The sequence below is a fragment of the Medicago truncatula genome, chromosome 1 (genome assembly GCF_003473485.1).
Source record: "Medicago truncatula cultivar Jemalong A17 chromosome 1, MtrunA17r5.0-ANR, whole genome shotgun sequence".
In the NCBI taxonomy this organism is placed as follows: domain Eukaryota; kingdom Viridiplantae; phylum Streptophyta; class Magnoliopsida; order Fabales; family Fabaceae; genus Medicago; species Medicago truncatula.
Genome location: NC_053042.1, coordinates 3,867,501 through 3,893,400, shown reverse-complemented (window position 1 = coordinate 3,893,400; position 25,900 = coordinate 3,867,501). Strand labels below are relative to the sequence as shown.

General features: G+C 33.1%; 2 protein-coding genes and 1 non-coding gene across 3 annotated transcripts in view; all 3 read left to right on the top strand.

Moving 5' to 3' along the window:
• The first annotated feature begins 7,708 nt into the window (after nucleotides 1-7,708).
• Nucleotides 7,709-7,780, top strand: TRNAD-GUC (transfer RNA aspartic acid (anticodon GUC)). The gene has a single exon. It is a non-coding gene; the product is annotated as a tRNA-Asp (tRNA).
• A 21-nt stretch (nucleotides 7,781-7,801) lies between these two features.
• On the top strand, nucleotides 7,802-17,832 carry LOC11431925 (peroxisome biogenesis factor 10). The gene is made up of 11 exons (XM_003588881.4): nucleotides 7,802-8,090; nucleotides 8,172-8,203; nucleotides 8,557-8,646; nucleotides 9,320-9,414; nucleotides 9,522-9,723; nucleotides 10,029-10,098; nucleotides 10,183-10,261; nucleotides 12,183-12,316; nucleotides 13,420-13,511; nucleotides 17,277-17,368; nucleotides 17,481-17,832. Exons 1-11 carry the CDS (start codon nucleotides 7,817-7,819, stop codon nucleotides 17,581-17,583), a joined length of 1,263 nt encoding a protein of 420 aa, XP_003588929.2. The 5' UTR covers nucleotides 7,802-7,816; the 3' UTR covers nucleotides 17,584-17,832.
• Nucleotides 17,833-23,394: 5,562 nt separating this feature from the next.
• Nucleotides 23,395-25,900, top strand: part of LOC112419933 (uncharacterized) — a 3,867-nt gene continuing 1,361 nt past the window's right edge. Inside the window, exons 1-4 of the mRNA XM_039832336.1 lie at nucleotides 23,395-23,473; nucleotides 23,560-23,602; nucleotides 24,344-24,445; nucleotides 25,650-25,712. Of these exons, the coding sequence (XP_039688270.1) occupies nucleotides 24,352-24,445; nucleotides 25,650-25,712 (157 nt within the window). The 5' untranslated portion in view covers nucleotides 23,395-23,473; nucleotides 23,560-23,602; nucleotides 24,344-24,351. The remainder of the gene's footprint in view (nucleotides 23,474-23,559; nucleotides 23,603-24,343; nucleotides 24,446-25,649; nucleotides 25,713-25,900) is intronic.

Sequence of the window (25,900 nt, the reverse complement as noted above, 5' to 3'; positions counted from 1 at the left end):
TGTAATTGTTGGCTATCTAATTAAATAAATTAAGAGGATACGAGAATCTAAGGCCAAGGTCACTCCTTAAAAGCAGGAATAAAATCCAAAAGAGAAAAAAACTAAGATTTGGATAAGATAAGTTAATAAGATCGACAATATAAAAAGTACATGTTTTTATTGATAAACTAGACATAGACTGAGTTGCTCAGCTTAGGAATGAAAACAAAGGCTGGGGCCTTAATTAGCTTTGTGCAAGTGTTACTTAAAATAATTGGATGAGAGAATTTTATGATTACATCAGTATGATCTTACAGGATAATTCAAATTCTTCAATTTTTTTAAGAAGCCAATCGAGAAACATTTTAAGAAACCAAACTAATAAAGTATAAGATGTGCTTAAAGATGAGAAAAAAAGTTCAAAATACAATAAATAGCGTCGAACCATGAACCACAATTACACAATGGTATACCCAGAGAGACGGCGAAGAGCATCAACAATGAAAATTAAAAGAAGAGCCTGGTTTATGCCCTTTCAATCACCATGACGAATGAAAATTTGGTTAAAGCTAAATTTAAGAAATTTCAAATACCACATAAAAATTAATATTAATAATTATTCCATCTTGTGAAAAAAAATGATTTTTTTGGATGTAACAATTTCTTTTCTTTTTTTAAATAAGGTGTAACAATTCTTGAACATATTTTATTTAGTTCATGACTAAACTCTGGATTAATATGACCATTTCTGCATAAAATTTTGAGGATTAATGCAAAAAAGAAAAGTCATCTTAAACAGATCCTTATAATTATTTCAAATTATGGAAATTGATTTCAACATAGTTCAAAATTTAACTAGTGGTTATTTATTTGTCAAATTTTGCAAATTAGACATAGAACATTTTAAAAAGTGTTGTTTAGTCCCTAATATTTGTAGGCTGGTCTTTATTTTCAATATTTGGTAAGTGACCCTTAAAATTTGACCATTTTTTGGCCAAAATTTATAATAAAAAAAGTCCATCAATTCAAGAATAAATAAATTTATCACTCTATTCAAATAAAAGAAATAACGAATTCTAATCTTTCTAGAATCAATTACCTCAAACCAAATACACTTTTGGATGAATGAATTTTATTAAGTGGGGTGAGGGCAATTCAATTCGAATTTTATTTTATTTTTTATACAAATTTTCAATATAAATTTTGCTTTGTTTAGATGGTAACTTTTGATAAGAGAAATGATATTTGTACAACTAATTTTTAACAACTTTATCTCTCATATTCACATTATCTTCTTATTCTGTCTTTACTTTTTCTCTCTCCATTGATTTTGACCAATCAAAATAAAGAAAAATAAAGTTGTCATTGAAGTTGTTCATAAAAAGTTGTACAAATATCACTCTATTTATCTTTGATAAAGGGTACAATACCTTATTTGATTGTCCACGACATAGTTAATTTCATCACATAAGAATGGTGTCATATTCAAAGGCAAGGTTGGGGATTGGAATGATGTTGTGGAACAAATCAATTTTTTTTAGGAAAGGAACAAATCAAACATGTTACATGAGTTTGGTATGTAGTAAGGGGAGATAGGTTTATTCAGTCACATGCATGCATATTTTGTAAATTTACTTTTCCTTTTATATCTATTTTTACTAATGGGTGTGCACCTACATACAAAAGATTTATGGTTATGTCCAACCAAGCCTAACTCGCATTAAGGTAGGGTAGACAAGTTGATTATTATTTTTCTGATTGGTATATAAACTCGATAGTGCGTTTGAGCCGATTGGCTTCAAAATAGATAAGCTCATTCTTTGTATATGGGTTATGGGATCCTTTAAGCTATTTAGCTAAAGGGTTTAATTAGTTACGCTCTAAATTAAGGGTGTCTTCAACCTCTAACATGCAATAGTTCTATTTGATATTGCGCAGGGTTGTCTCTGTTCGATTGTGCTGTGTTGTTATTGTGGTACTCTGTCAATTTCATGTTGCATTATACATTATTATTTTGTATTATGCAGTTTGTGTAATCCTATAACTATTCTCTTGATGCTGGGTCTCAAACTGAGTTTTTTGATGTTGTAGAAAGAAACTCTCGACCAAATGACCTCCCAGGCTACAAACATCCTATAACAATTCTCTGTAGTGCTTTGTGCTTAGAATTTGGGTTATTAATGCATCATCTTCCTTTAAAAAACTGAGCTGTTAAACAATTTTTTTTTTTTTTAATGTATAACTCTCTGAGAACGATCATCTATAATACAGGATAATAGCGCACACATGAGAATCATTCCAACTTTTAATCACAACTTGTTCACCCGATCCAAATTCATCGACCAGATTTTTGTTTTTGACTCCTTAGAAATTAACATACAATAATACAAGCCTATAGAATAGTTGGCGTTAATTATCAGTAACATGGCTTGTCAAAAAAGTTTAATTCCATTATAAATTAACATATGTCTTTTTTTGTTCCATTAATATGTAAACTTTATCCAAATGGATAGACTAGGTGGTGTGCCCTTGGCCGGAGCCATTATACCAAAATTAGGACATAAGATGTGATACCAAAATTGCATCTATAGGCTACGGAATGTTATTTTGGAATAAATCTGATCCGTCTTTAATTAAAATCACATCAATTTCATATGGGACCAATAGCTAAAAGTCATCAAGTTTAACCAAGCTAGTGCTTTGCCGTTTTTCTTGTTGGTGTTTGCATTGTATTCCAGCTTGTAAAGACTTTAGAGCCATAACCCTAACCTTGCACTCTTTGTGTAGGTAGAGATCTCGATTTGATTTAATATATTTCATTTTCCTTTTTAAAAAAAAGAATATATCAATTGAAAACTACGTACACCTTTAAATATAGTTTTTCAGAGAACCTTTAAAAATAGTTATAGGTTCATATTTAAAGCGTGGTTTTATCTTGCAATTTGTCAACAGTCACGTTCATCATAGCATAATCAACTATAGTTTCTCCTCACCTATTATATCCTATGGTTTCCCCTCATAAAAAAAAAAAAAAATCCTATGGTCAATGACTTATCTTAATAGAATCATAGACAACACTTATTCCTTTTTTTTCCTTCCTTATTTCAATGTTTTTGAGAATATCAACAATTATAAACGACACTTATGATTTATATTCTTTTTCCGATCAAGTGGTCTAGTGACGAAAAATTCATATCACAGTGTCCCTACCAACTAAAATATGTTCACGGGTGCTACAAATTTATATTTAAGGTGCCCATATAAAATGCTGCCACTATTCTAAATTCCTGGATCCGTCACTGATTTTGACATTTCTATCATTTTCAATTGCTAACAAAGTATAATTTTTCTTAAAACAAACAACTAAAAAATCATCTCATTTTACTCTCTTAATTTCCTTACATATTTTCTTTACTTTTCTTAACCAAACAAAATGTAATAGATTGGAATGAGTTAGTCCGTAACCTAAATCTATATTAACTTTAGTGAATTTCTGTACTGATGTAGAATCTCACACTTTTCGTGTACTATAATAATGCACTTTTATTGGTGTAGTAGTTTAGATTCTTTCGAACGTGTCATTGGTTTTAGCCTTAGATGTTGTCCTCATTACGATATTTTTTGATATAAAAAGTTGTGGGTTTGGTTTGGGTGTGTTGAAAATGCTGGATTTTCTTATTTTCCATTTGGTGATCATTTGTTACTCAAGTCATAGGCTCAATCAAATATAGGGCCAGAATATAATGATAGTGGACGAACCTTATTCTTCACACCGATTGTGAATCACATGAGTAAAAAAAATAATATAATTCACACTAAATAAAAAATCGTCGATTTAATTTTGTTCATATAATCTTAAAAATAAATAGATTTTTCAAAATTACCTTCATTTTTATACTCAACAAAATAACCTTTCACTGAAACATGTTTCACATATAGGTATGGAAGATACCAGACAAATGAAATCTAAAATAATTGAAGGGTGTTTTAAGAAATTATATCATTAAAAATGATAGAATTAGTTGAGATTTATGCATATATTTTTACCACCCAATCATTTTTTTCTTGCTTACAGTTTTTGGTTATATAAGGAAACAAAGAAAAAGAAAAGTTGAAGTTGTTTGTAACTTATTCCTTCACAACTGATTTGTAAGGTCCGGTTATAGAGTTTACAATTTTCATTTAAAATTTTTGAAAAAAATCCAACATTTATGAGCAATGATTCAAACATAACTTTTACCTAAGATGAATAGACATTTACTTATGACAATACATAGTTGACAATAAAATTGTTATATTTCAGACTTTTACCTACGAAAAATGACATTTAGTGATGGATTTTGTCCATAGTTATAAGTTTATTTATCCTTTTTCCAAATTTTGAGTCCCCTCTAGGTGTGAGGCCCTGTGCCAAGGCTCTTGTTGCACTTGGCCAGGGCCAGCCCTGGTGATGAGTGCTTCTCTTTATAAACTCAACAATTTTAGGCTTGTTGCGTGTATAAATTGTGGGTGACTCGAATTTATAGGTTATGATACCATATTAAATTTTAGTTTAACTCGTTTTTACAAAATCGGGTTGTAAGTTGAGAAATGCTTCTCTTTATAAACTTTTATAAAGAATTGTATCTATCAAATGCCTGACTTAGATTTTTAATCAGAAAGGAAAGAAAATAAAGCAAACTAATCTCTAAGAAAAACAATCTTGAGCTTGTGTGCAAGTAAGGATCAATGCATGCATCAAGTTCCATCAGAGGAGACGAGACCAACTTCAAAGCACCAAGCTGAGATGAACCAAACATAAGGTGAATCACCAATTTGATTGTTGAAATTGTATGGATCGAACAATCTAAAATGGCGAAAATACCATTAACTCATTTTCAAATTTTCAACCATTATCCTTTCTCCTCCACTCCTCTCCTTTTTTTCCCTCTTCCTCTTCCTTTGTCCTTCCTTCCCTTTCATTTTCTCTTCTTTTTTCTCCAACCTATTTTTGAATTCAAACAATTTTTGTTATTTTTTTTAAAAGAATAATAAGTTTACACGAATTTATGGTAACGTTGCAACACTATATGTGATTTCAAAGTTAAAGATTGTTTCACTCAAAAATTAAATTTGAGATTCTTCCGAACGATTGCCCTTAAGTGAAGTTTATTAACAAATTGAACTCATCATTTGACTAGTGAAATACCTCATCTAAGAGTTATGGTGTGTTTGGAATCATGGCCAGAACATCTTTTGCGCTTCCTTAGATACTTCTCACCGTGATTTAAAAAAATTTGAAAAGCTAACTTTTACTCAAACGTGGGTTTTTGCCGCTGAAGTGATAAATTAACCGCTTGCACAAACATAGTATTAGCGTATTCAAATCCACTCATCTAATACATAGACTCTCTAGAAAAGTATGGTCAGAGTCAAATGAAAATCCTGAATTTAAGAACCAATATTTGTATATTTGACGGTTCAAATCCAAAAGACAAGCAGCCCATAATTGCTAAATGACATTTTCCTCATATATTCTTATCCACTCATCATTCCCACCATCGGAGTGGCCAATGGATGAATCAAATTTGAGGTATTAAAGGCAAACTCAATCTTAACTAAGACACTTCATTTTTTTCCATTCATGTTTCAAGATATAATTGGTATCAAATTGAAAAGTGGTTGATTTTTCAATGAACCAATCGTTTTCAATTATAATCACTTTTATAACTATAGATAGTCATAATAGAATTCATATTGGCAATATCTTTCGTTCATGTTACTGTTACACTACGTTGTTTCTCCAAGTTGAATGATTAGTAGGACTTTGAGTTGAGTGACCTTCACTTTTGTCAGCAATGAGGTAGTAGCTATAGTACATTTTTTGTTTCATTTGGTGTCGACATTTTGCTATACTTTTTCATGTACAACATCATATGTTGTAGGTAGCTTATTGGTTAGTTCATGGAATCACCAAGCTATATTGGTCACGTATTTATTTTGCTTTGCGGGGTAATGCAATAGAAATATTTTTGTTCGTTTGTGACAATGGCACATAACTTTATAACTTTATGTTGAGGTTCTTGACCAAATGATTCAGAGAATAGGAATATGTTTTCACGAAAGAGAGAGAGGAGGAATATGAATCATAACACATGTGACCAAGCTTAGAGGAAAAAAAAATCAACAAGAAGTGGTTTTCTACCATATTTTCTTTTGGTTAGTGTTTTTGCACTATGCTAAAAAAAAATGTCAATCAATCAAACTATACTAGATGAATTTTATAAAAATAAAAAAAAACTACTAATGAAACTTAATCCACAGAACATGGGAAGACAATCAAAAGCAGCATAGATTCATTCTATTTGCATTTTCCTTTTTGATTTCATTACTCACGCATAGAATGCAATATAGCATTTTGATATAAATTTATTTTGTGAATGTCAATTAAAAGTGAATAACTTAAGATCCGTTTACTCTTAAAAAAAAAACATAAATACGTTTGTTAAAAGTTACTAAAATAAAAGTGATTTTACAAACAAACAAAAAGATGATTTAGATATAATAATTTTAGTGTTCCCTAAAAAAGAAAATTATAGATTACTTGTAAACGAGAATGAAAATTCTCTCCATTTTTCTCTATTGTTTAGGGATGATAAAAGAGTATCCAAAGGATAGAGTACTATAATGTTCATCTTCATATATACGTTTGTAAAAAATATTCGTACGCAAACCCGTATTTTCATGGGCAAAAACTTTAGTTCTTTTCCCCATACCTTATGCGCACATACCGTATCCCTTATCCGCACTTTAACTATGAAAAGACAATAAAAAACATCACAATTGAAATAAAACTATGATCCAAAAAATTTCAGATCAACACATACAATTGTACGAATCGTAGTATTTAGCCAAATAAAAAACATTCAAAATATCCCTACAAAATTGTACACCAACAAGAGGGAGCGATTACTATATTAAGCGATTTTTAGATTTAAGTTTATGCTTAAATAGCTAAATTAATTAACTATACACCAAAAATAAATAAATTATTTATCATATTATATAAATATGCATATACGAGTTGCGGGGCTGAACAATATAATGCCCTTACTTGCGCATATACCCATTTAGATTTGCAGTAATTATCCAGACTCAAACCCGAACCCATGAACGTGTGGGTTTTACCCTACCTAGTGCAGGTATTTTTTAAAGATACCTATCGACCCTGGGTCCAATTGTCATCCCTACCATTACATCTACACCATTAAATATGAGAGAGAAAATGTGATATTAAATTATACTAAAGAAAAAGAGTATATTAAGTGTGAGGTTAAGATGTAACAATTGAGAAAAATACATCTCCCCTCAAAAAAAAGAGAAAAATACATCTTAACGGTCCAAATGACAAATATACTCGATATCCTTTTTTTTTTTTGAGAGGAATATACTCGATATCTATATTTTTCTTTCTCCTCTATTTAAATTATTTTATTCAAAATCCAATCAAATTAGCTATTTCATATTTATCAAAACAACTTTTGAAAATAGCTCACACATAAACATAATTAAAGTCTAAAACATCAAATATAAATTATTAAAAAAATTAACATTATTAAACTGGGGCCTTAGAAGAAAATAAAAACTCACTATACCGCAATGCATACTTTATCTTTTCAGTTTCCACTAACGCAATAGCTCTTTTAAGTAGTATGTGTTTATACTTTTACGATGAAAAAACAATCAATAGGTCGTTGTAGTATAGTGGTAAGTATTCCCGCCTGTCACGCGGGTGACCCGGGTTCGATCCCCGGCAACGGCGTTTTTTTATAATTTTTTTTTTTTTTTTTTTGAGAAAATGAAAAAGAATGATTTAGGAGAAGAGTTTGAAGATAACACTAACTTCATTAAAGTTGCGTTAACAGAAAAATCCATGGGGTGGGGTCACCTTGAAAGAAATGGCTCTGATTCCGTTACCGACGCCGATGCAGCTCCGAGCACCAGCACGGCGCCGGAGTCACGGCGGTTTCCACCAGCTGCTCAACCGGAAATGATGCGAGCAGCTGAAAAAGACGATCAGTACGCCTCTTTCGTTTACGAAGCCTGTCGCGACGCTTTCCGCCATCTCTTTGGTATCTCTCTCTAATTAACTTTCAAATTACGAATTTCAATTTGCGGTAATGTAAAGTAGTTTTGTGAAATTTTCGGTGTAGGTACTAGAGTTGCGGTGGCTTATCAAAACGAGGTAACGGATAATTAATCACTTTATTTTGTTTATATCCTAGATTATGTGTTCCTAATTGAATGTGTGTTTGGTTGTATGGTGACTTAAATTGATTTTGAATGAATTGATTCTAAAATTTGTAAAATTGAATTTGGCTAAAAGTGAGTTGAATGTAAAATGATTTAAATATGGATACATTCAAATGAATGAATAGTGAGTTGAATGATTGATTCAAGACTAAAAATCAATTCTACTAGAAAGCGATCAAACATGCAAAAATCAATTTTGGACCTCTAGAATCAATTTTGTTTGCTCTACAAGTGGAACCAAACTTACACTAAGTGTAATCACGCTTTAGTGTTAATTTTTTGCAGACGAAGCTTTTAGGGCAAATGCTTTACTATGTTCTCACAACTGGCTCAGGACAACAGACACTTGGTGAGGAATACTGTGATATCACTCAGGTAATTTCGTCCTTCATTGTTAATTGTCAATGTAAGTGTATGTCTAAATTTTGCAAGTGATTTATTTTACATTGGTTTTGCAATTTGTAATTGATATTGGAGTTCTAACACATTGTTTTATTGGTTGATTTTTTTCGTGCCTGATTTGGTGAATTTGATTTCTGTACTGATTTTACACTGCTGTTGTAATTTTAAATGATATTGGAGGTTTAATTTTGTAGAGATGAGAATGTCGTGTTGGATGTGTGGTAGGACTAAACACTAGACATGATAAGGATTAGAAACTACAAGAGAGAGAGTTGAGGTAGCACCTATGGTAGAAAAGATGGTGGTAACTAGACTTAAGTGGTTTGGGCATGTAGAAAGAAGACTTGTGGATTCTCTAGTAAAGAGAGTAGATCAGATGGAGGGTAATCAAACCACTAGAGAAAGAGGAAGACCTTGAAAAACTATAAGAGAAACTATTAAGAAAGATTTAGAGATTAATGAGTTGAATAGAAATATGGTTTATGATGGAACATTATGTCGCCATTTGATCCATGTAGCCGACTGCACTTAGTGGGATAAGGCTTGGTCGTTGTTGTTGTTGCTACTTGATTTTTTTGTGCATGATTAGATGAATGGATTTATGTATTGTTGTTAAATATCTGATAGTTGTTGATTGGTTTATTAGGTTGCAGGATCTTATGGACTTCCTCCTACACCAGCCAGGCGTGCTTTGTTCATTGTATATCAGTCAGCGATTCCATATATTGCAGAACGAATCAGGTTGATTTTCCTCTCTCTTTTAAATAATCATTGATGTGATTGAGCTTTATGTGCGTGTGTTTGCACTCACGTCTAGTTTTATGATGAATTGAATGTTAATTTCACAGTTCTAGAATTGCTTCCCGAGGCATTATCCTTTCTGACTATGAGTCTGCTGAGATTTACGGTGAAAATGCCCATGGGAGTAGTAGTTCTCGGGTTTCTGAAATTTCTCCTGCATCTGCCTCAGGACAGTCTACATCAACTTTGATGAGGTTGAAGCATAAACTCGGTGGATTTTGGTTGCATATGGTTCAGAGATGGCCTACGGTACATTACTCCTGCTGATGTTTCTCATTCAACAACAATCAAGAAGTTACTACATTCTCCTTCGTAATCACTTGGTGATATTTTACAAAAATGTTTCAACCATATACTGTTATTTTATTTTATTATTTTGTCAATTACATGGAAGATACAAAGTACACAGTAAATGAGGGCTCTGTCAGTATAACAACTTTTGTCTTATCTCCTTCAGAGCTGTATTTTATTCCATAATCTGACTATATTTAATAAGTTTAGTTGGAAGCTATGTTTCTGTTTGTTGCTAAATCTGGTTTCTATGCTCCCACCAGATGCTCCCTTTTGTTCGCGAGTTATTGCAGTTGCTTCTTCGTGCTAACCTCATGTTGTTTTATTTTGAAGGTGATCCTTTGCTTAACACTCTCATTGTAGTTATTAGACATGTAAAAGAAAGTTTTCTGAATCTTGCCATTATTTCTTCTGTAGGCCTATATTATCATATATCCAAACGTGCTGCAGGCATTCGTTATGTGTTCATTGGAAAAGCATCAAATCAAAGACCCAGGTATCGTGTTTTGAAACTTTACTAAGTATTTCGAAAAGGTATGATGGGCAGTCAAATGGGGAATTTTCCTACTCATTTAAGTAGAATCACATAGCTTTTGTTTAGTTAGAAGTAAAAGAAAGCAGTGGAGGATAAGTCAAGCAAGGGGTACATCAGTTCTATCTCAAATGTAAACATTGAAAAGCATACCATGCCACATATCCCACGGTTGAAGTATCTTGGATCCTTTATATTAAATGATGGGAAATAATGGGAAATGTGAGTCATATGATTCTAGCAAAATTAATGAAATAGAGGAATGCTTGTGTATTTTGTGATATAAAATTACCGGTCAAACTTAAGTAATTTTTTTCTTGCTTGGATGTATACAAGACATTCAATGTTGTATGAGATTGAATGCTAAATAGAAAAAGCTAACAAAAAATTAAGTTAAATGTTGTAAAGATGGAAATATTACAGTGGATGAGTGGTGTTAGTTGGTTTATAAAACCACTTGGCAAGTAAATCGGTTGCCACAAGGAACATAATGAGAATGAAACCTCCTTCCCTATGAGAATTGGATTCAATTACCATCAACTGCAAAATAATTTCAATTTGAACTCAAGAATGGTATGATGATTGAAATAAGATAATGACTGACAACTGACAACTAAAATTTGCAGTAATAGGAACCAAAAGCAATATCTAAAGTAAAATTCAGTTGCCTAAAGCGATAGATTTGGATTATCCTTAGTTTCCCTTCTGACATTCAAATAGGCGAAGTTGGATTATTTTAAATCCCTTGTAAAACAATCCCTTTGAATCTAGTTAAGAACTACGATCCCTTAAGCGATCCTTGTTAAGGCAATTGTTAACTATAAAAATTCAAAATAGTGCATAATTTCCATATCCTATCCCATCATCAATATCGTGGTAATTTGCCGGATCCAACTCAGTACTCAATTTTCAGCTAAGCAATCAAATCAATTTCAAGACCCCATTTAAGGAAACATTAAACACAGACACGGTTACTCGATTATAATGAAATAAACAATACATGCATTAAGAGGTAGGAAATTAATTACAATAGATTTTAGCTATAGGTCATCCTAACCTAATCTAAAGTGTTTAGCTATTCATGCTATAAAAATGCTCAGGTCTCCTTGATCTTCCCTGCAAAGATCATCCAAAAATTATTAGACTTGGTATATATATCATCCAATATGTAACTACCAGTGCTGAGTGCTGACTTCCCAATGCTTAGTTCTAAACCCTGGTGCTGAATGTGCGACAGACAGTGTTGAATTACTTTGTTGACCGCTGGGGACAACTCGCTAATGTTAGGAACAACTCTTCCCATAGCAAATGCAGTTTTTGCCCATCAATGTGGCTTTTCAATACTTACCTTTATGCATCCAATGGCAATATTCCTGTATACCGATGCTGACCGACTGCTAAGTCTGTTATGTTGGGTGCTGGTTAAGTAACTAGCTTTTTTGTCTTGTTCAATTCCTTCAAAAACTGAGTTGCAAAGATGATGATGTGTAAGAACGCTTTATGTGCGTGTGTTAGAGATTGAGAGAGACAACAGGAAACTATAGGTTAAAGTTACTATTAAAAAGGATTTGGATTAAATGGCGTGTCTTTAAACATTATTCATGATAGAATATAATGGTGTCACTTAGTTTGTGTAGTCAATCCCACTTAGTAGAAAAAACAATAGTAGTTGTTGTGGTTTACTCCATATTACGATCATTGTGTTATTTATTCATAATGATGTTTTCTTTTTATTTAATTTCAATTTTTAATAAGCTCTAGCTTTCATGTACTAAATCTTGGGTTAGGTGACCCTATTAAATTGCTGTTATAGTTCTTACTGCGCATGACAGTTGTGTTTTTGTTCAACCACTCTAATTTCTTTATAACACTGGCTTCTGTGCAGATATCAAATACTGGGAGTATTTCTGCTGATTCAACTTTGTGTAATAGCTGCTGAAGGGCTGCGTCGAAGAAATTTTTCATCGATTGCTGCTTCAGTTCATCAGGCATCCTTTGCTACCCACCATACATCAGCAGGTCATAAAAGTTTCTCAGCTAACTAATTTTATTTATTTAGATATTTTTCTCGTTTTCCTTTTTCTTAATTTATGTGTCTAGTATGCTCTGGATGTTTTCTTGTTTTGTCATTTAGTTTTTAGAATAAACCCTCAATCCAGTCCTCCAAAGGTTAGGGCGTTATCACATTAGTCTTCCAAATGATTCATCAGTCATCATATTAGCCTCTCAATGATACATGATTGCCACCAAGTCCATCATTTTGTGTCATCACTTTAATGCTTTTCAGAGAAGAGTTTGGTGAGGATGGTGTATCTTTGAGGGATTAATTGTTAAAAAACTTTGTAGGGTCAATATGGTGGCACTTCAATCTTTGAGGGACTACGTTGGTACAAAAAAAAATGGACGACTAATGTGGTGGCACCCTAATCTTTGAACATCTAAGTTGAGGATGTGATAGAAACTGATATCAAAATACAAATTAATATTAATAATACAATAGATTTCCCATGAAATTCGAGAGTCTTGGTTCTCTCCCCTCCAAGAATTCGAGTGCTTGGTCTCTCCCTTCCAAATAATCCACAACAGCCTATGGTTTCCCCTTTTATTCACACACAATACATAACTAACTTAATAACTACTTGTTACATAATAACTGCCATAACTGCTATTATAAAATAGGCTTAATAGCAGTTTTGAACCCCTATGTTTCAAGAAGTTGCGATTTTGGCCCCCTAACTAAAATAGGCCACGTGTGTATTTATTTATTTTTTAATTATTAATTATTAATTTTTTTTTAATAAAAAATATAGTTTTTTTTTTTATTTTTTTAATTAAAAAATAAAAAAAACAATTAAAAAAATAAAAAAATACACATGTGGCGTCCCGTGTGCATTGACTTTGTCAAAATTGGTCTGGGGGGCCAAAACTGCAAAAAAGTCGATAATTAAGGGGCGGTTTTGTAGTTTATTAGTTAGGGGGCCAAAATCACAACTTCTTGAAACATAGGGGGCTAAATCTGCTATTAAGCCTATAAAATGTAATATTTATTTAATAATAATGAATAGTCTAAAAGGATGATTCTAGTTATTGTCATAACCCGACTCCATTGCCATGTATTATAGGACATGGTTTGCCTGTTCTAAATGAAGAAGGTAATTTGGCATCTCCAGAAGCTGATAAAGGAAGTTGGGTCCCTGGATCCTCATCTTCTGAGGTTCAATCATCTCATCAAATTATCCTTTTCTTTTAATGCTATTTAGTGCATGCTTGTTGCTTGGTTTTGACAGAGTTTGCAGTTTAAGTGTCATACATAAGTCACTTAACTTAAAAAATGTAAGATCAGCTGTGGAATAAATATATTGTTGTTAACTTGTACAGTTGTGTTGATCTGTTCTGGTTTAAGATGCCAATGTTTTGTAAATATGAGGATCTTTTTGGATATAAAAATATGGTTTTCTTAATGAAGTGCCTTTAGGACAATCTTTAAAAGAATTAAAGAGTGAAAAGTATTGGAATAGTCCAACATTCATTTTATTAAGAATATTGGAAAGGCAAAAGCATTCTCATTGATCAATTGCTTGCCGTAAAATTACATAGGCTAGTGTTTATATATAGATAAACACAGTTGACAAAAAAACTAGTTTAAATCTGCCAAAATAACTCTGTAATAAAACTATTAATGACAGAATTAACTCTAATAAAAAACTTATTAACTTGCTAGTAAAAACCAGTTGACTTCTAACTCTATAGCTGTGAGTTAATCTCCTAACACCCCCCCTCAAGCTGGAGAGTGAATGTTCATCACTCCGAGCTTGGAGTGAAGCTTGCAAAAAATTGCAGGTTCAAGAGCTTTGGTGAAAAAATCTGCTAACTGATTTGCAGAACTAATAGGAAGAAGATGGAATAAACCAGCCTGAAGTTGTTGCCGTACAACATGACAATCGATATCAATATGCTTTGTTCTTTCATGAAAAGTGGGATTCAAAGCAATATGTCTTGCAGACTGACTATCACAATAAAGAAGAGATGGTTGAATCAAAGAGATTTGAAGATCTTGAAGTAGATAAGTGAGCCACTGAAGTTCACAAGTGGTTGATGCAAGTGCACGATATTCAGCTTCCGAAGAGGACCGTGAAACTGTGGTTTGCTTCTTAGAACGCCACGAGACCAAGGATGAACCAAGAAATATGCAAAATCCAGTAATGGAGCGTCGTGTGGTCAAGCACGAAGTCCAATCAGAATCACTAAAAGCTTTGAGCTGAAGAGAGGATTCTGTTGGAAAAAACAATCCTTGTGCAGGTGCACGTTTAATGTATCTCAAGATTCTCATGGCAGCTTCATAATGATGAATGGTAGGATGTTGCATAAACTGACTACGTTGTTGAACAGCAAAACTAATGTCAGGTCTTGTATTTGTGAGATACAATAATTTTCCAATGATGCGACGATAAGCAGTAGGATCATGAGGTGGAGCAGAACTGTCATATAAAAGCTTGGAATCATGAACCATAGGAGTTGAACATTGCTTAGCAGCAAGCAAACCAGTATCGGAAAGGATATCTAATGCATATTTCCGTTGACAAAGATGAATTCCTTTGCGGGAACGTGACACTTCTAGGCCCAGAAAATATTTTAAATCACCAAGATCTTTAACTTTGAAAGTATCATGCAGAAATTTCTTGACATATTCAATACTACTGAGGGAATTTCCCGTAATTATAACATCGTCGACATAAACCAGTAGGGCTGTGAAAGAACCATTTTGAGATTTGGTAAATAAGGAATGATCATATTCTGAATGTTTGAAACCAATAGAAACTAGAGCATTTGACAATTTTGAGAACCATTGTCTACTTGCTTGACGTAGACCATATAAGGACTTTTGCAATCGACAAACTTGATTGGAAAATTCTGGTTGAAGCCCTGGTGGAAGTTTCATATATACCTCTTCATTTAAATCACCATGTAGAAAAGCATTATCCACATCGAGTTGTTTAAGGAACCAACCGTGTGCAGCTGCAATAGCAAGTAACAAACGCATAGTTGTGAGTTTAGCAACGGGAGAGAAAGTATCAAAAAAATCTACCCCTTCTTGTTGGGTGTAGCCTTGAGCTACTAGACGGGCTTTATATCTTTCCACAGTACCATCAGTACCATCAGCCTTGTGCTTGATTCGGTACACCCACCTGCAACCAATAGCAACTTTGCCTGGAGGCAATTTCGTTAGATGCCAGGTATTATTAGCAGCAAGAGCTTGTAATTCAGCATTCATAGCATGGATCCATTCCGGGGACAAAGTGGCTTGTTTGTAAGATTTTGGTTCAATAGAAGTGGAAAGAGCAAGTGTATACTTTAAGTGGTTAGGGGACAAAGAATTATAGGACAAATAGGAAGACAAAGGATACTTGATGTTACCTGAATTAGAAGATGATGAACTTGCTGAGCAATGAAATTGGCAATGAAAGTCCTTCAAGAAAGCTGGTGCTTTGCGAATTCTTTCGGATTTTCTGATTTTGGGTGAAGAATCAGATGTAGGAGTGATGGAAACAGTGGTTGAAGCGGGTGGTGATGTGGGCTGAGAAGTATTAGATGGGATGTCAAATAAAAAATTAAAATTTTGAGATGAACTTTGAGCATTATGCGGGGTAGCAGGTTCAACAACACCGCTGAAGGTAGCATAGGGAAATATGGATTCATGAAAAATTACATTCCTAGAGAGAACAATTTCTCTAGAATGTAAATCAAAGGTAAGATACCCTTTTGTTCCATACCTTTATCCCAGAAATATACACTTTCTTGCTCTAGGATCAAGTTTAGTGCGATGTTGTCCCAAAGTGGAAACAAAACACAATGAACCAAAAACCTTTAAATCTACAAAACAGGTGGTTTGTGATATAACATTTGAAAAGGGGATTTTTGATGCAGAACAGGTGTGGGCATTCTGTTTATCAAATAGACTGCATGAGATACAACATATGACCAAAAACATTTTGGGAGACACGCATGAAAAAGTAGACTTCTTGCCACATTCAAAATATGACCATGTTTCCTTTCAACTGTTGAGTTTTGTTGAGGAGTTTCCACACAAGACAATTGATGAACTTGATCTTGTTCTTTGGTATGAGAGCATGTTTCATGTTGCGGCTCCATGAATGGTAATTGGTGTTATTTAATTGAGATGAAATCAAAACAGAGCCTGGATTCTCACCAGGATGAAGATAATATGGAGATTGGGTAAAATCATTGACAGGTTGGGTTGGAAGTGGAGAAGTCGGAATCGGTGATGACTCCTCATTAGATTCAGAAGAGTCGGACATGGTGTCGAGACTTTAGGGTCAACGACGACAGACTATAGAATACCTTCTGATACCATATTGGAAAGGCAAAAGCATTCTCATTGATCAATTGCTTGCCGTAAAATTACATAGGCTAGTGGTTATATATAGAAAAACACAGTTGACAAAAAAACTAGTTTAAATCTGCCAAAATAACTCTGTTATAAAACTATTAATGACAGAATTAACTCTAATAAAAAACTTATTAACTTGCTAGTAAAAACCAGTTGACTTCTAACTCTATAGCTGTGAGTTAATCTCCTAACAAAGAATACAAAAATAATTTTTGTTTAAATACTCTTTAACTTGTAATCTTAGAACACTCGTTAGAAAACCGGTAAAAAGGGCAGAGATAACAAAATACAGTGTATTGTTTGATTATAGATATGTTTCTTGCAATTTTGGTTGTTACTGAATTATAATTTTTGTTTGATTATAGGTTTGTATGATTACAAAGCTAGTGTGTTTCAAACCTTCCCATTTTGGGTGATGTAAAGTAAAGAACATAACATATATTGTGTATCTCTGTTGCTCTGATCTAATGAGCTTCACAAGAAGCTGGTTTCTATTTGAGAAAGTTTATTTATCATAGCAGAATCGAATAAAAAACCTTATGTTTTACTGAATCATTTTTCTTTTTGCAGCATAATGCAACTAATGGGGTAAGCAAATGCACGCTTTGCCTGAGTAATCGTCAACACCCAACAGCTACTTCCTGTGGCCATGTATTTTGCTGGTATTGTCTTCCTGCATTCTTGCTGCATTTTTTACGTTCCCCACTTGTTTGTCGGTCTCAGGCCTCTTATCCATTGACATTGCATCCCGTCTGCTTGATGTGATCCATGTAGGAACTGTATCACAGAATGGTGCAACGAAAAGCCAGAGTGCCCTCTTTGCCGCACCCCTATAACACACTCAAGTTTAGTTTGTGTCTATCATTCAGACTTCTAGAATCTGCTTCTCGTCAGCTGTAGACTTTTGTACATGGAAAGAAGATATAGCATGAAAGGCAACGTTTTTCTTCACTTGAGGATTGTATCATATGAACATTTAAGCAATTTAATTTTATATTAGAAAATAAGAAAGTTCTGATTTCAGCAATCAATTTTGTACAACTATCGTTAAACCGTGATTCTACGTTAGTTATTTCCCTCTAAATTTGGTGGTCCTAGTAAATGGAAACAAAATGAAGTTTCAAAATACAAGTCCAAGAAGAGGTTTTGTAAAAATAAAATAAAATTAATAGTTGAAGAGGAATAGAAATATAGTACAAACATGTCTATTGTAAGCTCACTCGTCCACCGTGGGAGATATTACTCGCAACTTTGCTTTCGACTTAGATGTTTGCCCATAGGGTTAATTTTGAATAACCAAACATTTTAAATCAAAAGTAGATTCAGTAAGCCGAGGATAAGGAAATATTCTACCGTCCTAAAGGTGCCCAAAACAAATCAAATGCATGTGCTCTACGAGAGTTGATTTATTTCATAAAAACCTTTATTTGTTATCGCATAAGCCAGAGTTGATTTATTAATAAAAACCTTTAAAAAGTATTTATTAAAATGTTCTTCTATACAGAGACAGACGGAGGGAGTATAATTTATCTTTTTAATAAACGTCTCTCGGACACTCTAAGAATTTTAAATTAAGAAATTATTTCTTCAAAAAGTGAAATGCTACAATTTCATTTGCCTTAAATATACAAATTTTTTTATAAAAAAAATTCATTTAAGATCCTAAACTTACCATTTTAAACCGATGAGTGCCTCTGGAGCACTCTTTTAGATTCACCACTAATGATTTTGTTTAAGAATTTTTTTTTAAGGAGATTTTGTTTAAGAAATAAAATTAACTTTTGCACAAAAAATATTTATTAATTTGATAAATAATTTATTTAATTTTTATTTGCACGGCAATTTTAAAGGTTTTTTTTTTTAATAAAAGAGCATGTAAAGTCCAAAAAAGAGGATTACTACCCCATCAGAATCTGAAGTAAACTGAATTCGTAACATACTTATTTGCAATGCAGCCTCGCCGGAGAAGGTCTGTCCAGTCATTGGCGCCGGAGAAGGTAATCAAAACATTTTCTGAAAGCCATAATTCCCTCACCCATTCATGCCACTCAATTAGTAAGTTTCGGTTTCTCTCTTTCTTTTGAGTAAGTATGGTCTTTGTAGCTAAGTTTACGACTCTTTATATTTTATCGCTTGTTTTGTGCTCTTATCCATGCATGCATTAAGTGCATGTTTCAACATTCAGTACTAACTCCATTGAAGGTCTTCACTCGTTTTATTAATTAATTTCAAATCTTTGATATGTTTGGTATCACGTTAAGTTTGTCATAATCATACTAGCTCATTGTGATTCTAGCACAGCTCCTGTGATACAAAATATATGTTATGATTTGTCAAGTGTGAGTTAAAGTTCCAAATTAGATGAAAGAGTTGAGGTTGAACAACATAAGTGTCTAACGCCTTAGATTTTGGGTGAACATGTGGTGTCCAACTCACTTGTATAGTTGCTTTTAATCCAATGTGATACAGTGAGACAACTTCTTATTGTCCAACAATATACACATGTGTATTTGGTTTTACTTTTGCACGAGACAAAATTGATTTTAGAGGTATATAATTAATTGACATATTTGGAAATGTGCTCTAGTGTAATTGATTTTGTCTCCATAATTAATTCTAATTTGAAGGTTTTGCCTAAACATTGCTTATGTTTGATTGAATTCCCTATGTATGTTGAATCTAAGGTGATTAACAGGGTACACACGTAGTTGAATCCGAAGTGTACTTATGTTTGATTCATTCCCTTAAAAGTGAAATCAACTGTAAATTTGTGGCTAAAAATCACGTTTGGAGTAGGAAACTTCAAATCTAAAAGGGAAATGGAACTGAAAAGATGGGGTAATGGCGTTTTCTTTTGCAACAAATGGCAAGAGTTCATAGAATACTACTCAATAGGATATGGTTGGTACCTTTCTTTCAATTATGAAGGAAATTCCAAAGTTTAGTGTTATTATATTTGACGTAACTTCTGTTGGGATTTGCTATCCGTTCAAAACTCCAAGTACTAATAGAGAACCAAACACAAAGTATCCTAGTCATGGGAAAGAGGACAAAAGCATGTTTAAACATGCTTCTAAAAATTGCTAAGGCAAATCGTACGGTGAGGATTATACTTTGGAGTTTTTGGTTTAAAGTAAATGTTTATGTTGCTACTTAAATTGATCTCTCTTTCATTTTGCAGAGTGTTACTTCTAAATTTGCTCAAAAGTACCTGAAGCCAAATGTTCCTATCAAACTCCAAAATTCATCGCAAATGGCACGTGGATTGCCTAAATTTCAAAGGGCCAACAATCTGTTTCGTGTGGTTGATTATCTTGTTTAACAAATGTATTATCTTGATGATGATGAGACATGATGTTGCATGCTATATGTTGTTTTGGTATTTGATAACTTACATGGAATGCACTAACCGGTAATAGGCACTTATGTATTATATGTTTGACTAAGACCGTCTTCAAGCTTGATAATTTGTTAAAAAGGCACATTGATGAGAAATTATATTTTTCATGTTGGTAGCTGTTAGAATGTATTCTGATTTTAAATGTTGTCTGATGAAGATGCAATCAATGTCCAATGTGTTTAGGTATTTCATTGGCTGTTAGATTATCTTCTATCTAAATTGCTTACTTATTATCATAGAACACCATAGTGGAAGAAATTAAAATTCAAAGGATAAAGAAGTTGTTGGATCAAGAGAATTTCACTAGTGAGATAAGACATTGACCTATACATCCTACCTTTAGTAATGCTTGAGTTTTCAATTTTACAGTATGAGTAAACATGTCTGGTACCTTCATAATCAATAGTTGATTAGAGCTTACTTAAACAAATATGATTCCATATGTTTATTCCCTTTTCTTATCATTTATGCTTTCATGGAGAATAACCCATGGCAGGACTTTCCAAAACTATCGAGGTCCTAAAAAGACATCAACTCTTGTGAGTTGCTATCAGTCCAAAACCAGATTGGTGCTATAAACCAGAAAAAAATAAATGCAACAAGTTGAAACCAAAGTGGATACAGGATTATGATGCTGACATATGTGCTTGTTGGTGCCGTGCTGAATCGGACTAAAACACGGCGAGCTACCGTGAAACTACACTTTTTAGATTCAACAAAATCAAGGTGTGACCGTGATTTTGTCTAATCCACCGTGATTTAAAACATTTTCAAAATTCTAACTTTAGTTTATTGCTGAACCATTTTCATTGTAGCAAATATAAGTTGTAATTTTGTCCAATCCACCCTTAAAGTGAAAGCTTCCTTTCCCGTTTGCTACCGAAAAATGTTTTCTATTCATTTTTGTTTTTGTCGCGATATATAGCATTATTCAAGTGATTAACATTGTAAAAATGTCACATAAAGTAAACCAAATTTGGCTGAGGCATTTTCATATTGAAGACAAATTAACCCCTCCGAAATAAGAAGTTAGGGACTAATTTATTTCGAGTATAAAAATTGTCGGATACTAATTTGATGAGTTTATTCTTGTCAAAAAATTGTGAGGGACCGGATTAGGTCTTCACATTTCATGTTGTGTCTTAGGTTTCAATTCATAATATTTCAGAGCTTTACCCTGTTGATTAGCCATTTATAAATTGTTTTAACATTATATTAAGGTTTTAACAATTGGGTTTCCGGACAACAACTAAAAACTGTGACAGGTAACTAAAGCTTTGTTGCAGAGCCATTTTTTAAACGAATGGTTGGTCATTGTGGATTTCATTTCCTTTATATATGGAAAAACACTGACATTGTACTCCATTATTTTTGTAACTTTGCTTGTATTGAGTTCTATTTACAAGTAACATTTTTATTTGTAAAAATATATAAGCAAGCTAATTTCTTCAATCTGGTCTGACCTTTTACTCAACCGTTTTGGTTTAGAATCCATTTGTTTGGAAACTCTCTTTTTCACTTTTGGTAATCAGTAACCCATCCTTGATGACCAAAACTCTTTTGTTTGGACAATGGGAAGCAATGTGCCCCCTTCCAAGACACTTAAAGCATTTCGTAGAAGTAGTAGAACTGGATGAATTTGAGTTAGATGTATATTTACAAGGCTCAGGCTGGGGTGGAAGTGCTGTATATGGAATTTGATTTTTTTTTTTCTAGGAATTTTTTCTTTTCAATTGTTGCTCCATCTTGAAAGCTTGATGGAATAATTCCTTCATATCAAGATAATTTTGCAACTCCACTACATCCCTTATTTCATAAGTCAAACCAGTTGACATGGCTAACTCATCAGTTTCCTAAATGTTAGCTCGTATGTTGGCTATTTCCTGTTAGAAAAATAAGACATAGAATTATTATAAACTAATAAATCAAAAAAAATAATAGCATAAATAAATTAACTTATAATACTCTTCAACACTTTTTTACTCCCTGAGCAAGCTTTTGGAGCTTGTTATATAAGTTTCAATGGTTAACGACTTTTATCTGTTCAAAATTTAAGAGTTATATTTCTCTATTTATAGAGATCTTGTATCTCATAAAATATGAGAGAGTAAAAGAATAAGGGTTTGGAAACCAACAACAAAACTAGAGTTTGTAGAGCTTGATGGTGCGTTACCGGTCACCATGTCACAAGCGGAGAAGACCGAGATGGTGGACAATGCCAGAAGTGTCATTGTCTTGTGTCTCGGGGATAAAGTTTTGAGAGATATAGCGAAGGAACCAACCGCGACATCGATGTGGTCAACGTTAGAGTTGTTGTTTATGACCAAATCTTTGGCTCATTGGCAATTCCTAAAGCAACAACTGTAATCATTCAAGATGGCAGAGTCAAAGGCCATCATGGAGCAACTTACGGAGTTCAACAAAATTCTTGATGACTTGGAGAACATTGAGGTGCATCTTGAGGATTAAGATAAAGCTATACTCTTGTTGTGTATTCTACCGAGATCTTTTGAATCTTTCAAGGATACCATATACCATGCTCTATGGCAAAGAAGACACTGTCACCTTAGAAGAAGTTCAAGCGGCTTTGAGAACCAAGGAGTTGACCAAGTCCTATGACTTGAGAACTGATGAAAATGGTGAAGGCTTGAGTGTTTCAAGAGGGAATGGTGGAGGTAGAGGTAACCGGGAAAATAGTGATAACAAGTTAAAGTTTAAGTGCTTTAACTGTCATAAGATAGATCACTTCAAAAAGGATTATCCGGAGAATAGTGGTATTGGATTATGCAAACAAAGGGATTTTTTTTCTCCATGATAGAGAAATGGTTTTATGGATAAATATAGAGAAAATATTCTAAAAAAAGAACAATCCTACCAAGCTTAAGAACTTTTGATCTATGAGTGTCTAATGCAATCCTCAAAGTCAATATGGTCCTTGTTAACCTTATTCACCCTTTCATTGGTCCTTGTTTACCACATTCACCCTTTCTTTGATGATTTGATTGGTCCCTTTTATAGTAACTTCATTTAGGGGAGAAAGGAGTTGTAAAAACATGCAAGGACAAAACAAAAGTACATAATACTCATACTTAAGTCACGTAGGTTGTATTCCAATGTGATTTAAGTCACGCATGTGTTACATCGGCTGACTTAAGTCATGTGGGGTGTTTTCGTCAGAATGTATGGGAGAGAGCAATTTTGGATGGGAGAAGAGCAATTTCCCTCATTTAATTAACACAAAAAACAAACATCGGCGCCAATAAAGCAGAATTGGGCCGCCTAACCCACCAATTTATCGAGATATATATATATATATACTCTAGGTTGCCGATATTCACTCAGGTTTTTCTCTCGTATTGCGTTTCTGGTTGGTGTTGTTCTTCTTTTTCTCCCCACTCGTTCTTCATGTTAGGCATGCTGTTGAATCTGAGTTTGTATTTGTTTCATTTTCAGGTTATTCACTGTTACACGCACATTGTTCTTCGCTTTGTTCAAGGTATGAAATTTGTTCCTTTCTCAATTGTAGTTGTGATAGTTTAATTTGTTCTGAAATTTTTGGGATTAGGGTTTAAAACCTTTGATTGAGGTTTTTTTTATATAGATTTTGTGAAATTGAATTTGTCATGTCATTTTATACTTATTTTCATTACTTTTTCAATTATAGGTTATAGTTCAATCTGTTCTAAATTTTTTGGGAGTAAGATTTAAATCCTTTTGAATTGGGGCTATTAAGGACTAATTATTATTATTCAATGTTGTGATGTTGTATTAATATGTTCTTTGCTATGAAGTTAGTTTGGGTTAACATGCACTTCATCCATCTGTTATGATTTAAATTTTGACTTTAAAACCATGTGATAACAATTCTTTTTGCTTACAAAATGCAAGCTCTTGATTGAGTGTTAATATGTGCATAAGTTAGTTATGTTTATCTTGCTTATGTTGCCATACTTGGGGAATTCATCCCATTTCATAAAACCATGTGATGACACAATTCTTTCTGCCTTCCTCCTATATTATGAAATAGATAGCTCTTGATTGTTAATATGCACACAAGTTGTTTATGTTTATCTTGCAATTGTTGCCAGACCAGGGAAATTATGCTAATTTCATTCTCTATTATTTTCTAGTTTTGTTTGTGGTTGTTTGGCGGTGCCTTGTCTTTGTTTTTTTAACTTTCAGCTGTATTAAATTAATCTCACCCTTCTGTTTCTTATTTCTTCAAAACATTAAACAGAATTTGCTATGAAGTGTCGCTCAAAAAACAACAAAAATGAAGTTGCTAAGGAGCCTCATTTGACGTTAAAATCATCAATTGCTAAGATGAAAAAAGGAGAAAGTAAGTTTTACTCAATGCCGTAATGTTGTAATACTATGTTCTTTGCCTAGAATTAAGCATGTCAGGTTTCCGACACCTGTACGACACGTGTTAGACATGTGTTCCAATATAATTGTTTTCCTACACACTTTTACACTTCTATAGGACTTAAAGATGTGTTGAATTAGTGTTGATTAATGAAAGGGTTGAAGACATTAAATTCGATAATATCATTTTTAACTTTTCCATATAGTAGGTGGACTTATGAGGTGAAAAAATGTTAAATGTTGTTTAAGAACCTTTTTGTAGTGTACCAAATTGCTCAATTTAGATGTCCATATATATTTTATTTTTCAATTTAGATCTTTGATAAAAATAATGTTTGTATTTTACTTAAAATTTAAATTTAAAATATATATATTAGCATGGTAGGCAGTATAGCGTTTTGAGTCTTAAAATCACATGATTTTAAGATTAATCAACCCTTAACGATTATGAGTATGTTTTTGTATAATTGTGTATATCAGACCTTAAAATCTTGAGATCTACATTCATCCAATCGATCCTGCGATTCCAGTCGTAACAATATAACTCATGACAATGCCCTTTATGGTTGGAGTTGAGTTACATATTGCAGGTTGAATGACCTGTTTCAGAGGTTTGGGTTAGAAAGTTAGAAGAGTTACAAGGCTCAGGTTAGAAGATGACCCATTTTACTCTAAGGGTCAGAACAAGGCCCATTTAACAAAATGAAGGAAGAAGTGCAAAGAATGGAGGGCTTTGGGAAGGGAGGGCATTGGGTTTTAGTTTTCTTCATAATACAAAATCCCCCGAAATTGGGAGACTAAAAATTTTGGGATGGGAGGGCTTTGGGGGGTTTAGTTTTCTTCATAGTTCTTTGCACATGTATTAATTTGGGCTAGCATGCACTTCTTCCATTTGTTATTTAGATTTTGACTTTAAAATCATGTGAAGATACAATTCGTTTTGTTTTCCTATTTTATGAAAATGCAACCTCTTGATTGAGTGTTAATATGCACATAAGTGGGTTATGTTTATTTTGCCATGGTTGCCATACTTTCAGCCCATTTCATTCTCTATTATTTGCTATGCTGTCTTCTATTTTGTTTTTAGCTGTTGTGCATCTTTTATTTTTTGTTTTACTTTCAGCCATATTAATATAATTTCACCCTTTTGTTTCTTATGTAATCAAAACATTAAACAGAATTGGCCGAGCATCGCTCAAAAAACAGCAAAAATGAAGTTGCTAAGAAGAGAAAAGGAGAAAGTAAGTTTTACTCAATGCTGTAATTTGCACTTCTTGTCAATATGTTTTGCGGTTAAATTAATTTGGCGTAATATGCATTTCTTTCATATGTTATGATTTAGATTTCGACTTTAAAACCATGTGAAGCTACAATTAGTTTTGCTTTCCTATTTTATGAAAATACAACCTCTTGTTTGAGTGTTAATATG